Source organism: Podarcis gaigeae, assembly GCF_964106915.1.
Source record: "Podarcis gaigeae genome assembly, chromosome: 12".
Lineage (NCBI taxonomy): Eukaryota > Metazoa > Chordata > Lepidosauria > Squamata > Lacertidae > Podarcis > Podarcis gaigeae.
In genome coordinates this window covers 34,232,234-34,247,353 of record NC_139688.1, presented here as the reverse complement: position 1 = coordinate 34,247,353, position 15,120 = coordinate 34,232,234, and the positions used below count along the sequence as shown (strand labels likewise).

At 43.8% G+C, this 15,120-nt stretch overlaps 1 protein-coding gene across 5 annotated transcripts in view; it reads left to right on the top strand.

The window, feature by feature from the left end:
• Positions 1–14,610, top strand: part of TMEM196 (transmembrane protein 196) — a 28,789-nt gene extending 14,179 nt beyond the window's left edge. For 3 of the 5 annotated variants that reach the window (XM_083705416.1, XM_083705415.1, XM_083705413.1), the window contains exons 2-6: positions 5,496–5,552; positions 8,274–8,528; positions 9,534–9,607; positions 11,838–11,919; positions 13,878–14,610. In XM_083705416.1, the coding sequence (XP_083561542.1) occupies positions 5,496–5,552; positions 8,274–8,528; positions 9,534–9,607; positions 11,838–11,919; positions 13,878–13,940 (531 nt within the window). In that variant the 3' untranslated portion in view covers positions 13,941–14,610. The remainder of the gene's footprint in view (positions 1–5,495; positions 5,553–8,273; positions 8,529–9,533; positions 9,608–11,837; positions 11,920–13,877) is intronic. The other 2 variants (XM_083705414.1, XM_083705417.1) reach the window with 2 other exon arrangements.
• The last annotated feature ends 510 nt before the right edge of the window (positions 14,611–15,120 follow it).

The following is a 15,120-nucleotide window of genomic DNA, read 5'->3' as shown; positions in this document are numbered from 1 at the left end:
GGATCCAATGGGTCCTGGGGTGGCTCTGTCCTTCCCTATCCTTGGAATGGCCCATGTTGTGGCTGGCTATTTCCAGTGGGGGGGGGTCTCACCAGTGGCATTCCCCCCTGCCTGTGCTGGCAGAAGGGGAAGGTGTTGCATGTCTCAGGCAGGAGCTGGTGGGAGGCTGTTGGGTGGGTGAATCCAACTTCCCTCCCCACAAGTGGGGCAACAAGGGTTTTGGACTGCTGCATTAGTGGTTGTGTGAACTGATGCTCGGCCGCACACGCACATGGGGAGAAAGGTAGCTAGAGGGAGAGGTGGGGAGGGAAAGAGAATGATGTTAATGGCATTATTATGTCATCTGATAACAGCATTCTCTGAGCAGCTTACTATAATAACGTTAAAGTACAATAGCTTTCATGAGTTATTAGGTTCCGCTAAATTAATAACCACGGCTAGACTGATCACTCTTTGTCTAGTTCTCTTGCAAAATCATCCAAGCTACCAAACAGTGCCTGAGAGAGTAAGGTAAAGGTAAAGGTAAAGGGACCCCTGACCATTAGGTCCAGTCGTGACCGACTCTGGGGTTGCGGCGCTCATCTCGCTTTACTGGCCGAGGGAGCCGGTATACAGCTTCCAGGTCATGTGGCCAGCATGACTAAGCTGCTTCTAGCGAACCAGAGCAGTGCACGAAAATGCTGTTTACCTTCCCGCAAGAGCGGTACCTATTTATCTACTTGCATTTTGATGTGCTTTTGAACTGCTAGATTGGCAGGAGCAGGGACTGAGCAACGGGAGCTCACCCCGTCATGGGGATTTAAACTGCCAACCTTCTGATTGGCAAGTCCTAGGCTCTGTGGTTTAACCCACAATGCCACCTGCGTCCCACGCCTGAGAGAGTACCGGAAGGCAAAAGCTGGACATAGTCTTCCTCTTTGCCAACTTTCTCTGTTAACCTGGGATCTGTTCTCTTAGATCATGGGTTGGCAAACTAAGGCATGGGGGCTGGATCCAGCCCAATTGCCTTCTGGATCCAGCCCAAGGATGGTTCAGGAACCACCACGTGGATCAGTGTGGGGATTCTGATCGTTCGGGCTGCACCATTCCCCTCCCCCCCGTCTCCCTCCAAAGTCTAACTTGTGTGTGAATATTAAGGAAGAAGCCTTATGTAATAGCAAGCACACACACAAAGCAAACCTGCTAACTTATTGACAGTTAAGCATTTATGCCACTCATACAGAAAGCCCTGATGACTCACTTCTGAAATGAGTGACAAATGAGTGGCATTCAAATGCCAAAACTGATCCAATGATTATTCATTCTCTGAATCTTCTCTCTGGTCTAGTCACCTCTCGGTCTGCCTACAGTAAACCCAGTTAGGCTCCTTTACAGAGAAACTAGCTGCACCTAATTTCATTGAATGAAATCAGTGGTATTTTAGGTGCTCTTCAGACAAGAGACACAGATGTGTGGTAGCCCCTTTTTTGTGTGACACAATCCCATCTGGTGCTTGGGATTCTGTATAGTCACAGCCCCAGCTGCATGGAATTGCTTCAGAGAAAAGCAGTCTAAAGGCGGTGGCAGCTGAGAATAAGGGCACCTTAGTCACAACTGATCTAAGTCACTGATTTCAATAGAACTTAGAAGCAATTAGCTCAGAAACTTCCAAGCGCTCCTCTTTTCCAGGGACAGTCCTGGATTTACAGAAGCCACCCCAGTTTTTGATTTGATTCCAGAATGTCCCCCTTTTCCTTAGGACATCACTGTTTTTCATTGGAGAAATATTGGAGGGGATGGAGTTATGAGACCCCTGAGCTGACATGCTGGACAAAGCTTATTGAAGGCACTACAAGCAGCAGTAGCCCAGCATCTAAACCAGGTGTAGGAAAGTTTTGGCTTTCCAGATGTTGCTGAACTGCAACTCCCATCAGCCCCAGCAAGCCAGGTTCATAGCCAGGGATGATATACAGTTGAACAACATCTGGGCTTCCACAAACCTGATATAAATGCTTCCCCCAAGCTTTGCAGTGCAGCCCCATAACTAAGATTGACTCAACAGCATTCCCCAAATCATTGGCTGACAGTGCCTCTGCCTTATGTACAATGATCTTCAATTTTTTTTTAGCTTTCCACCAGCCTATTACTGTCTCAGGGTCTGCTTCCTAAGTTACGGAGAGTGTTCTCCACAGCTTATGAAAGGAGAGACCTGGGTCTCAGCTCCTTGCCTCAGTTCCTCCCCTCTCTGCTCCAGACCCATTTTTTCTGCCAGCAAAGAATCTGCAGACAGCCGAATCATAGCATTCAATAGATCTTCCAAGCACTTCCCAGGTTGCAGGCTGAATATATTTTAGTCGCTAGGAAAGAAATTGCCTGCAAGGGGATTTATGGCAGTCTTTTCGTTTTGGTTTAAGAAGCTCAAGTGGATCAGAACAAAGGCAATTCATTTCCAAACTACATCAGGAACTTATTGGATTAATGCACATTTCGGCCTGAATGGCCTCCCCAAGTAACTTTATGCAACTGTTTAGTTTATTTTTTTGCCTCCAGTAATATCTAATGACAGTTTATTTGTAATTAGAGTTTATGCAGATTGTGACTTATGTCTTGCTAACCTGCTTTTTATGCAGACTGAGGATGTAGACTGGAGTAATACACAAGTTAAAACAATCTGGGCAGAGGATGAGAATCATACTTGATAAAAGTAGTTGCTTCAGGCCAAACATGATGTGTGTCAGAAAATGTGCCTAGAAAAAAAAATGAGTGAGCAATTTCCCACTTGACCCACACTTTCTACACATGGGTCCAAGTGGTTTCTGCCTTGCCCTGCTCCTTTCCCCCTAGGGAAAACCCATTTTCACTCTAAATAGGAGCAAATGTCAATCCAGATAAAATCTGAATTGCTGTTTGTTCTAATTGCACACTAAAGAGTGGTTTTCCCCAAGGGGAAAGTGGCAGGACAAGAGGAAGCACGGATTAGCCTTAAGTGTGTGTGTTTGTATGTGTGTGTGTGTGTGTGAGAGAGAGAGAGAGAGAATGAATGAATGGAGAAAGAGCTTTAAAATGCACCAGGAGAGAGCTGAACATCCCCCTTTGCACCTTGTAGGGCTCTGTAATTGAAAGTAACATGGAAGAAAGCTGGCAGGTGAGAACCAAGTTTGAAGAAGAAAAGGGTGACTAGGGGAGTCTGTGGTCCTCCAGATGTTGGACTCCACTTTCCATCCATCAGTTGCAGCCTGTATGGTCAATAGTCAGGGATGGTGTGGTCCAACAATATATGGAGGGCCCCAGATTCTTCATCCCTGGTTCACCTACTTTTGTCTTTCCTGCCTATGCTGCACTTTAAGTCACTGCACACCCCTGACTTTTTTATAGGATATTGGCAAGCTGAGTCTTGCTGCTGCTCTCCTGTATTATCGTGCCTGTAACCTCACTGCTATAGGTGGAGATTCTTCCTATGTCACAAGGTAGTTAGTCTGGGGTACAGGTGGTTCCAAATTACTGATCACCTAAGGAATCCTCCAGGCATCCTGTTTATTGAGAATTCAGCTCAATTAAGCTACACAAAGCTTACACCGAGGTTAGACTATGTCTACCGGAAAAGCTAATTGTGATGTGTCTATGTATCAATGATTGCATTCCATCAAGTGATCTACCACCAGAGAGCAGAAGTGCTTCCAAGCTTGAGGGGGACATAACAAGAGAGCCAGTGTGGTGAACCTCACTTCACTACAGAGTAATTTGCCATGTTGCAAGTACCACTGCTGCATTGTGGGTTGCTGGGCCCAGAGAACTACTCAGACGTGGTGACACCAACTGGTATCCATGGATGTGTGACATCTTACACAGTGTTGGGCTTAGGTATAACCAAGCACACTGGGTTCAACTTGGTTTTCCAACCATTAATATTTATAGACCACAGACCACTCTGACAGCATTTAGGTTTGGTGATATTTGAAACAGAATTGAACTTTTTCAGGAGGATGAGGTGGAATGTGTTGAATTTCCCTAGATTTTAAAATAATAAAAATTGAGTGTTCATGTGAAACAGTGTTTTCATGTGTAAGCACTGTATGGTGGTAAATTGGAGGAGGGGTTAAATTAGGGTTTCTACGATTTCTCTGTTGAGAATAAGAAACAAGTTGGACATGCAGTGCGATTCATGTAGCTATTCTTGGAAGTCCATTGAAGTACGTTCAATGATGCTTATTCCCAGGAAAATGTGCTGAAATCTAAATTCCCAGTTTTAGACTTTATGCTTCAGTTTCTGCACTAAATACATCAGATTCATTTATTGAAATTCACTGTTTGAAATTTTCTGTGCATGAAGATGCTTGACTTGTAGCATTTGGCTGACTTTTCCACATTAAGTATAATTGTGTTCATGGCCATTATTGCCACTGGTTGTCATTTCTTAAGGCTGAACTGAGAAGGAAAAGTAAAATCCATAGCCCTACCATTTTGGCCAGAAGTAAGAGGATGGCTGTAAAACATTTTTGCAAAAGGAGAAACATTCAATAACTGGTTAATAGGAAATATGAATAACTTTGCATGCACTCAAGGATAAATTCCCAGTCCAGATAAAGGTAAAGGGACCCCTGACCATTAGGTCCAGTTGTGACCAACTCTGGGGTTGTGGTGCTCATCTCGCTTTATTGGCCGAGGGAGCCGGCGTTTGTCCACAGACAGCTTCCAGGTCATTTGGCCTTTGGCCAGCATGACTAAGCCACTTCTGGCGAACCAGAGCAGCACACGGAAATGCCGTTTACCTTCCCGCTGGAGTGGTACCTATTTATCTACTTGCTCTTTGTGCTTTCAAACTGCTAGGTTGGCAGGAGCAGGGACTGAATAACGGGAGCTCACCCCGTCGCAGGGATTCGAACCGCCGACCTTCTGATCGGCAAGTCTGTGGTTTAACCCACAGTGCCACCTGCGTCCCTCAAGGATAGATATGACCTGCCAAAAGGGCAGGCTGTAGCTGACCTTGCAAACAGGCCTAGAAACAGACTTTCAGAGCAATCCTAACTATAGAATATCAGTGTAACAGGTTGGCATAGTTTGACTCATTCCAAGCTCCATCTGGGAGCCTCTGGAAGGGGCTGTTGCTGGCTGAGTCTGCAGGTGAATGTGGGCCAAAGTGTTGAGGATTGGGCCCTAGATGACAGGATGGAGTTGAACAGGGTTTTGAATAAGTGTAAGACACCCCTTTCCCTTTCCCACAACTCCTCAGAAGTTCCCCTTTTAAGGTGGCTGCAATGGGATGTTGACGTGGTTCCAGGTTTGCCGAATCCAAACTCTCATCCCAGCGGATTTTGGATTTGGTTTGTGCTGTTCCTAAATACAAAGAGGTTTGGCTGAAAACTGTTTTTCGAAAGAGTAATCCTGTCATCTAGATATAGCCACAGCTTTAAAAAAATGAATATTCTGTTACGGTTTTCATTGTTTTACAGCGCGGCAGAGTTGACGCTGCTGTTCTAGACTTTCAGTTATGACATATGTTCTTCTTGTTGTTACAGTTTCTGCTTTGTGGAGCGTGTGGAATACTGTGTGCCAAAAAAAAATCAGGACTTGTCGTAAGTTTTTGCATGACTTGTATTATGTATCAATAGATGAAATGCAAACTGTCGTGTGCCTTGAATTATTTACTGCTGCAAGACACCATGCTCCATCTCCAAAAGGACAGTGGAAAGTGCCCTTGGGAAAGGTAGGTACTTTCCTAATCTGGGCCAGAGGCGAGTGACCGGCAAGATTCAGTTTAATTCTGTGCTGCCCTTGGCCTAATCCCATAGGAGAGGGAAGCCCTGAGGGTGAGAAGGAGTGTAAGAGGAGGAAAAATGGGTGAAGGAATGGAAGGAGGAGGTGGGAAAGCTCTTTGAAAGCTGTCAGTTCAGATCTCTGCCAAGAATGAGGTTATCCAGTGCTATTTTTCCAGAAAAAGAGGTGCCAGAACTTGCCTCATTCCCTCGTTAATAATAATAATAATAATAATAATAATAATAATAATAATAATAATAATTTTATTTATATCCTGCCCTCCCCGGCCAAAGCTGGGCTCAGAAAGGTTAACAGCAGTAAAAATAGCATAATTTACATAAAATCACAGTCAATTAATTAAAATACATTCTAAAATCAATTCAGAATCTAATTAATGGCAACCATTGGGCTAGAGTTCTATGAGGATTACAGAAGGAGAGAGGAGATCAGACTGTGCCTTGGCCAAAGGTCTGGTGGAACAGCTCCAACTTGGAAAGATGTCAAGTCCTGCAGGGCCCTAGTCTCTTGTGACAGAGCATTCCACCAGATCGGGGCCACAGCCGAAAAAGCCCTGGCTCTGGTTAAGGCCAGCCTAACCTCACTGTGGTCTGGGATCTCGAAGATGTTTTTATTTGAAGACCTTAAGGTCCTCTGTGGGACATACCAGGAGAGGCGGTCTCATAGGTACGAGGGTCCTAGGCCATTTAGGGCTTTAAAGGTTAAAACCAGCACCTTAAACCTGATCCTGTACTCCACTGAGAGCCAGTGCAGCTGGTATAGCACCGGGTGAATGTGATCCCACGGCAAGGACCCCGTAAGGAGTCTCGCCATGGCATTCTGCACCCGCTGGAGTTTCTGGGTCAGTCTCAAGGGCAGACCCACGTAGAGTGAGTTACAATGGCAATGTAATCTCTTATAATGGCAATGGCACCCACCTGAGAGGTGCTGGAATTGCGTTCCGGTAAGTTCCAGCTGAAAAAATGCCCTGATGTTATCTAATATTATGATTTATAATGGCAAAGAGCCCACTGATGCAAAACAAAGAAGGACAATCTTACCTAGGCACCTCTTTAGCTTGGCTTTTGATATCTGAGGTGTACACTTTTAGGGCCTCTGTTGAAAATAAACTTGAAAGAAGCATTATGTGGTAGCCAATATGAGAAGCTGTCCAATCTGCCTGGTTGTGGCGTACATGGTGCCCACAATGGTTTCTATGGTTTAAAGATGTGCCCACAGGCCCCAAAAGAATGGCAACACCTGTTACACATACTGAGAAAATGTACACACAGGTGTCAAAATTTCTATAGAACTCATAGCTACTTCTTACACCTTTCATATATGTGTTCATCGACATGCTGGGTGTAACTGAGGTCAAAAACTGTATTTTCATGAAAACTCACCTCCCCCCACATGTGCCTACCTGATTTTCTTCAGAGGCCCTGGTATGGCTATGAGTGCCCCACCACGTGAAGTGCAGCAGGTGGCTATCAAGCAAAGGGCCTTTTTGGTAGTGGCACCTCAGCTGTGGAGCAGCCTAGAGAGGCTCACCGGGAGGCTGGTGAAGAGTTGTTGTATTTAATTCACCTAGGCTTTTAAAATTTATGTTTTGAATCTGGGCTGTATATCATTTTATGCTGCCTCTGGTCAAGGAAGATTTTTCTTGTTCTTTTTGGCCGTCTTTTATCATTTATGGTTGGTTTTCGGAAAATCTAGATTCTTGGAAATGTAGAATTGGGATGGGCCCAGAGGGTCATCTGGTCTAACTCCCTGTGGTGCAGGCATCACACCTGAAGAATCCCCATTGCATATACAGTGGCACCTCGGTTAAGAACTTAATTCGTTCTGGAGGTCCGTTCTTAACCTGAAGCACCATTTAGCTAATGGGGCCTCCTGCTGCACCGCCACTGCATGATTCCTGTTCTCAACCTGAAGCAAAGTTCTTAACCCGAGGTACTATTTCTGGGTTAGCTGAGTCTGTAACCTGAAGCATCTGTAACCTGAAGTGTCTGTAACCCGAGGTACTACTGTAACGTATTGGCCCAAATATAAGCCACACCTTCCTCCCAAATTCTGACCATGCAGCTTATATTTGTGACCTTACAGTATGCAGCTAGGAGTGTGGGTCAAACAGCACCAGGAGCTTCCCCCCCCACCGAGACTGAGGAAGGGGAAAGTCCACCGGGAATGCAGCACGGCTCCCCCCCCCCAGTATGCAGCCCCCCCAGTATGCAGCTAGGAGCAGCAAGGAAGGGAGCGAGTTATATTCGGGTATTTTTTTTCTTTTTTTCTTCCCCCTTCCTCCAGTTTTAAAGCTGCGGCTTATATTCGTGTGCGGCTTATGTTCGGGCCAATACAGTATTGTTTGCAAAATACTTTGTCATCACCTGCCCAGGGGAGTTTTATTTATTTATTTAAATGTTTTGGGCTGTGCAGCAACATATCCGTCAGTCCGTCACTCTGCTTTCTAGTTCCCCTGCACCGCAATTGCCTTCTCTGGCCGAGAAGTCCATGGTAACGTGATCTTTCTTGTCTCCTCCTAGATGATACTTTTCTCAGCCTGCTGTATCTGTGGACTAATTGGAGGAATATTAAATTTTCAGTTCCTTCGGGCTCTGACAAAGAAATCCTCAGCTCTCTATCCTCTGCATGTCACCTCCATGTCCCTGGCTTGCATCGGCATTGGTGGCTGCACTCTGTCCTCGTGGCTGACTTGTCGGCTAGCTAGCTACGAGCAGAGAAGAATGTTTTCAGAAAGAGAGCACTCGCTGCATCACTCCCACGAAATGGGCGAGAAGGTAAGTTGGGCAGTCTTCCCAAACCATTGCGTTTCTTCCCGAAAGGCTCTTCTTGTGTTCTAATATATTCATTCAGCAGTAAGAGGAAGAATTCAATTTTCGGCTTTACAAAGGACTGGGAAATGAAACACTGCCATTTGGTGCACGCTTCGTTCTGTTATAGAAAGCTATTTTTGGATACCGTATCTCCGCAGTACACCCATTTCAACAAAATGCGTCAATTATCTACATTGTTCCATTGTATAAGATAGACAAATGCTTAGCCGCTAAGTCTAGCACTCCCTAAATAACCTGCTTAATTAATGTGAATATACAGACACACCTCACTGCATGGAAATATTGTTTCCAGTGATATTTTCCTAGAAAAAAAGGTGCCGGAACTCACCATGAACGCCTCCCTCATTCTCTTATAATGGAAATGGTGCCCACCTGAGAGGTGCAGGAACTGAGTTCTGGCGACTTTTGGCTGGGGGGGAAAGCCCTGAGTGTTTCCCCCTGCTTAGTACTTTGTAAAATGGAGAGAGTCCAAAGATTAAATCTATGTGGGACAGGGATGGAAAACCCATGGCCCTCCAGATGTCCTTTTGAATGACAACTCACATTGTCTCTGATCCTTGGGAGCTGGGAATGATGGTAGCTCGGATCCCAACCACACTGGAGGCCACAGGTGAACTCCACCCCAATGTTGGAGGTCAAGCTGAACAATCAGCAACCCCATGCAATGGATGTGTTGTTGGTTTGTACTGCTTCAAGCTGCAGGTGGAAGAATCAGACAGCTGAATTTCCCCCTGGTTTGAGTCAGGCTTTCTGGGGATGTGCAAGGTATTCTTAGCAAGAGAATGCCCTTGGGCATCTGCTCCTATACTCTAAAGAGGTACAGTCCAGCACTAGAGTATATTGCCAGAAGTTGCTGATTGTGTACATCTGTACAGGAAGTACAACTTTCTATATATTGATACTGACATGCTGCCTGTTTCTCTGCCTCATTTGTGACTGTTATATTAGAGATTGAGGGGTATTGAAATAACCGACCTGCCCAGCTGCCCAGTGGTACCCCCGACACCAGAGTTACCTTCAAGGTATGCTAAATTCTAGAATGCTACAATGCTTGGTTTGGTTTTTAATAACTCTGTAGCAAGTTTAGTTTCTTACAGGAATGCATAATCAGACTTGGGGTGGATCTACACACAGGGGGGAAATGCTATAAATAAGTCAGAAATTAAATCTTTAAAATGAAAGAAAGAAAACACTATGGACAATCACAAAGATTTTTTTTCTTTTTCTCTCCAGTGCTATCTGGCGTTGCATGTTTATAACACATTCAAAGTGCTGTTTTTTTACTAATGTAGCCGAGTCCTTGGTTGGTGCTTTGAAATCACCCCCAGAAGTCTTTATTCACTTACAATACTTCTAGGAAACATGACACAGAAAACTGCACAGTAAGATGTTAGAGTTGGAAGTATGTTCTTCACTTAACTTATTGATCCTTATTATAAGCATCCAAATAGGCATTTTGTTGAATGTACCGGTGGACTCACTTACACCTTTTCAAATCAGTATGCACTTAAAATACAGACCCTTGTCACAGACAGCCAAATCATCTTTTAAAACAAAAAACAAAAAAACCTTACACTTTTTTGCATTGCACTTTCCTGAGTTAGATTGACACGGTTGCAGTGCTTTTTTTCTAGAAAAATAGGTGCTGGTACTCACCATGAAGTTGTTACAGTAAGTGCCACACTTTTTAACAACAAAAAGAGGTGCTGGTACTGCGTACCCTTGAGTACCCCATAAAAAACCCCCACAAAGCACTGCACAGTTGGAAGCTTAGTGTCATGAGTTAAACAATTTAGTTAAAAAACTGACCACCAATAACCATAATGACTTTCAGGAGCAAAATTCAAATAGCTAACTTTATGTAAGCATTTTTGAATGAATGTATTGAGAATTTACCGTATTTTTTGCTCTATAAGACTCACTTTTTCCTTCCTAAAAAGTAAGGGGAAATGTGTGTGCGTCTTATGGAGCGAATGCAGGCTGCACAGCTATCCCAGAAGCCAGAACAGCAAGAGGGATTGCTGCTTTCGCTGCACAGCGATCCCTCTTGCTGTTCTGGCTTCTGGGATTCAGAATATTTTTCTTCTTGTTTTCCTCCTCCAAAAACTAGGTGCGTCTTGTGGTCTGGTGCGTCTTATAGAGCGAAAAATACTAATTTTTATTAGTTTTCAATTACAATAATCCAGTAATAGCCTCATTATAACAATGCCAAATTATAATACAATTACTAATACCAATTATTCACATGCCAAATTATATAATTTAGGTGACCGCCCCGCGTGCTAGAATTGATGGTTTGATGATTTACTTTATTTCTGCATTCCAAAGTCTTCTTAATTTCAGTTACACTCCAGTCAAAATAACAATCCCTTATACAACAACTTATATTAACTTCCATTTGTATTGACATATTAAATGATTTATAAATTTACAGTTAAACATTCAAACTATTTCCTTGCTCTTCCTGTGTGTGGCAATTATTCTGTCTGTGACGTTTCTTCCTGTCCTTGTAAAACATTATGTCTATCTTTTCCCGGTTGTTGCTGTTCTCCATCATGCCTTGGGTGGAGCTAATATCCTGGCAAGAGCCAGGTACTGAGATGAACTGCGAGTGAAGCCCATTCCCCCCTGTCCCTGGGGCGAACTTGCAAGGATAATTACCCTCAATCATCCTTGTTTTTTCTTTGGCAACGATCTCCCGCTGTTGTGGGTGCTGCCTCCATTAAGGCAGACTGGAACTGGAAGCCCAAATAAACTGAGAATTTAGACCTACCCCCACTAGCTCACAAAGGATACAAAACCATGATGTTGCACTTCCCATGTGAGAAGTGCCTAAAACGGCCCTTTAACCATCCATCCTCACAACTCTCCTGAGTTGTTCTCCTCTTTCAACTATTTCAACAAGTTTGGATTTGTTTATACTATGAAGTTATATCTGAGGCAGAATCCAGTTATAATGGGTATAATCAGGGACTTTCCTCCTCCTCCTCCTCCTCCTCCTGTATTTTTATGTGATAGTACTCATAGTACTGATACATCCTCGTTATCTCTGATCATGTAAGCAAGCTCCATAATTTCCTTTTTATAAATGGGGAAATCTAAGCAAACACAGTGACTTGGCTGACTGAGGAGTTCCTGAGTCCTCCTCCAATATTTGTTTTACTGAATGATACTGGCTTTCACTGGTGACATCCATTGGCTGCTTAATGGCTGAAGGGATGTTAAGTTTACTCATCTCACTCTGTTTCCCAGCAGACAGGTATCTACATCACCACATCCTCACCTCAACCGACATTATCTGGCGCCCTTCCTGGAAATCCCAGCAGAGACCAAGGTATCAAATTGTGACCCAACTGTCATCTCTTCCATAATACAAACATAGGTTCCATTTCTTCCATGGGGCATTATAAAAACAGGACAATACAGATTTATTGTAAGAAACTGCTTAGGGCGACCATTAGGGAAGTTTTTTAATGTTTGATGTGGTATTGTGTTTTTAATATTCGGCTGGAAGCTGCCCAGAGTGACTGGGGAAACCCAGCCAGATGGGTGGGGTATAAATAATAAATTGTTGTTGTTGTTGTTGTTATTTCTGCTGCTACCGCTTGTCAAAGACACTTTTTCAGTCACATGCTATCTGCTGTCTAGGGTGAAGGAGGGGCAGATGTCCCTCTGCTGTAAGGAGAGTTGAAATAACCAGGAGGCAGATCCCAACAGCACTGGGAATGAAGAAGAAAGAAGTCAGTAGACCAGGGGTGAGGAGATAAGGAGTCTAGGGCCTTCCAGATGACCTTGGACTCCAACTCCCATCAGCCCCAGCCACCATGGCCAATAGTGAGGGATGATGGGAGTTGGAGTAAAACAACTAGATGAGCCACATCCCTAAAGTAGGTCCACATCTCAATGTGAAATATAAGTTGTTGAGAAACAGAAACCTATCAGGACCTAACAAGAACTGGAGCTCAAGGGCCACCACAAAAAGAAAGTGAAAGCTAAGTTAAAGCGGCAGTGAGGCAGATGTCTAACACAGGGGTCCAAGGAAAATACCAGACAAGTCATAAAACCTAGAGGGATGAGTGACAACCAGGCCATCAATCTGAAGAACATAAGAGCCTGCTGGATCCAGCCAGTGGTCCGTCTAGTCCAGAATCCAGTGGCCAACTAGATGTTTATAGGAAGACCGCAAGCAGAACCTGAGGGCAACAGCACTCTTCTCCCCGTGGTTTCTTGCAACTGGTATTCAGAAGTGTACTGTCTTCTGAATTCATAGCCATTTGGGGTAGTCTCTAAGCTTCAAGATCAGTTGCAGGTGTACAGGGGATGTTTTCATTTTACCTTGTTGCCTGTGTGCTGGAATGGGTAAGGCTGGTGTTGGTGAAGAAGCTTTTGCTATGCTTCTGTACGTAGCATCCTTCCATTTGGGTGGCTGAAGAATGTCTGGGGTTTTTTTCTAGCTCTCTCATGCAATCACCTTTCATTACATCATGTTACACAGCATTAAGCTCCCCTAAACGATGAGTCGGGGAAGCAGCCTCAGGCCTGTGGGCTGCAAACTACCAAGGCTTTTCCACACCCATGACTAAGGGCGCTTCCAGACTGTCACTCTTTTGGGTGGGATTCAATCATACCCCAGGAAATTCAGGTGCAATTGAAGCCGATTTGGAGCCCTCACACAACAAGCCTGATTTCCAAAAGATCAGAACTTTTCCCTAACAAGCAAAGGGATGAGGAATGACACTTGCTTGGGATGACACTTGCTTAACACAATGTCTTCTAATCTCACAAACAGATCAGAATGATGGCTCATTCAATGTTCATTTATTTATACTTTTCTATGCCACTTTTTCCTCCAAGGAGCTTGAGGTGGTGTACTTAGTTCTCCTTCTCCTTATTTTATCCTCACAACAACCCTGTGGGGAGTAGGTTAGGCCGAGAGGGAGCAACTAGCCTAAGGCCACCTTTAGAGCTTCATGGCCAAGTGGGGATTTGAAGCCTGGTCTCCCAGGTCATGGTCCAATACTCTAACCGCTACACCATGCTGACTCCTAATAGTCAGTGTCATCCAATCTCTCATTGAACAGATTGTCTGGCAGCTCCATACTGTCATTGTGTGACAATGCACCCAGGGGCTGATCATTCTGGGTGGAATAATTCTAGGAAAGAAAATCTGGCACAGGCCAGATGTGAGCTTCAGTCCTTACGTTGCTTAAATCTGTACTGGCTAATTAGCAACATGCAAAGCTGACAAAAAAAAAATGCCTTTAATCATGACTCCCCATTTTATGCTTACAGGAAATGACAGACAACATGTGTAATGGAGGCCCACACCTAATTTATAATGGAAGAGCCTACTGAGTGGTTTACAGTTTTCAAGAAGAACAACTACTTTCAGGATTTTCTTTAAGAGGCAAAGATGTAGACGGCAGCGACTTTTGAGAGAAGGCAATGGAAACATGGCGGCTTTTTATTTGCAATAAGTTCACAGCTGAAAACAACAACAGCACAGTGGCATCTCCTTGCAGAGATTCGTCTTGATTTTCTCTCCTGTTATTTGAAGATATTTTACTGCATATTTTGACGATACACAGTAGTGATAACGTCCTTAATGTTTTCTTCTTCTTTTGTCTGAATGATTTTTGGATGGCTGTGATCATATTTTAAAATGAATTTTTCAGACTCTTACTCGGGCTCGCCTTATGACGTTTTTCTTTAATGAAAACTAAAACACAACAATCTGCAGACGTGAAAATGGAGAGCGTTTAAACAATGGATTGCACAATGGCAGGAATGGAAATGAGACTTGAAAGGCTCGCCTTTCCTACGCAAAGCCTAATGAATGAATTATGAGCATGCTGCAACAACACGGATGTCTTTGTTTTGAAAGACAGAATGCTTTAAGGATGCCATAAGTCAAAACCTGAACAATGCCTTGCTGTAAAGAAAATGTAAATATTTCCAATTTGTGAGGTATATTTCATAATTTGTTCATACAAGATGTCAAATAAAGAGAAACCTAAAAGTGTGACAGTTCAGAGTATTTGTGAAAATGTTCCACAATCATCCTGAAAAAGATACATGGGAACAAAAAATCCTGATTTTGACTGACCAGTATCTCCTAACCACTACAAACAATCTCTCACATTCTGACAGAGTGGATCAGTCTCCTGGCATGGATGTTGGATTATTTTAAATGGAAGATGGCGACTTCACTTCCTTTCTGTCACCTGACCCGGAATAGTGTTGCACTGAGTGCCCAAGCAGACACAGCTAGTCTAGCACAGGGCTATCCAGATTATTTGCCCAGGACTTAGTTAAACACACCAGGTTGTCCTCTGTATCCACAAACAAATTGTGGATGATAGATGCTTTATTCTGGGCAGACCTGGGATGGCTCTACACTTGTCGTTTATAACGTTAAAAATGTGTCATTAAAATGTGACACTAGAGGGCACTGCAGAGCAGCGACCCACTGGCAAAGGGAAACTGCCATTAAGCATTATAGATTGTTATATTTTATAACGCTTAGAAGATCAAT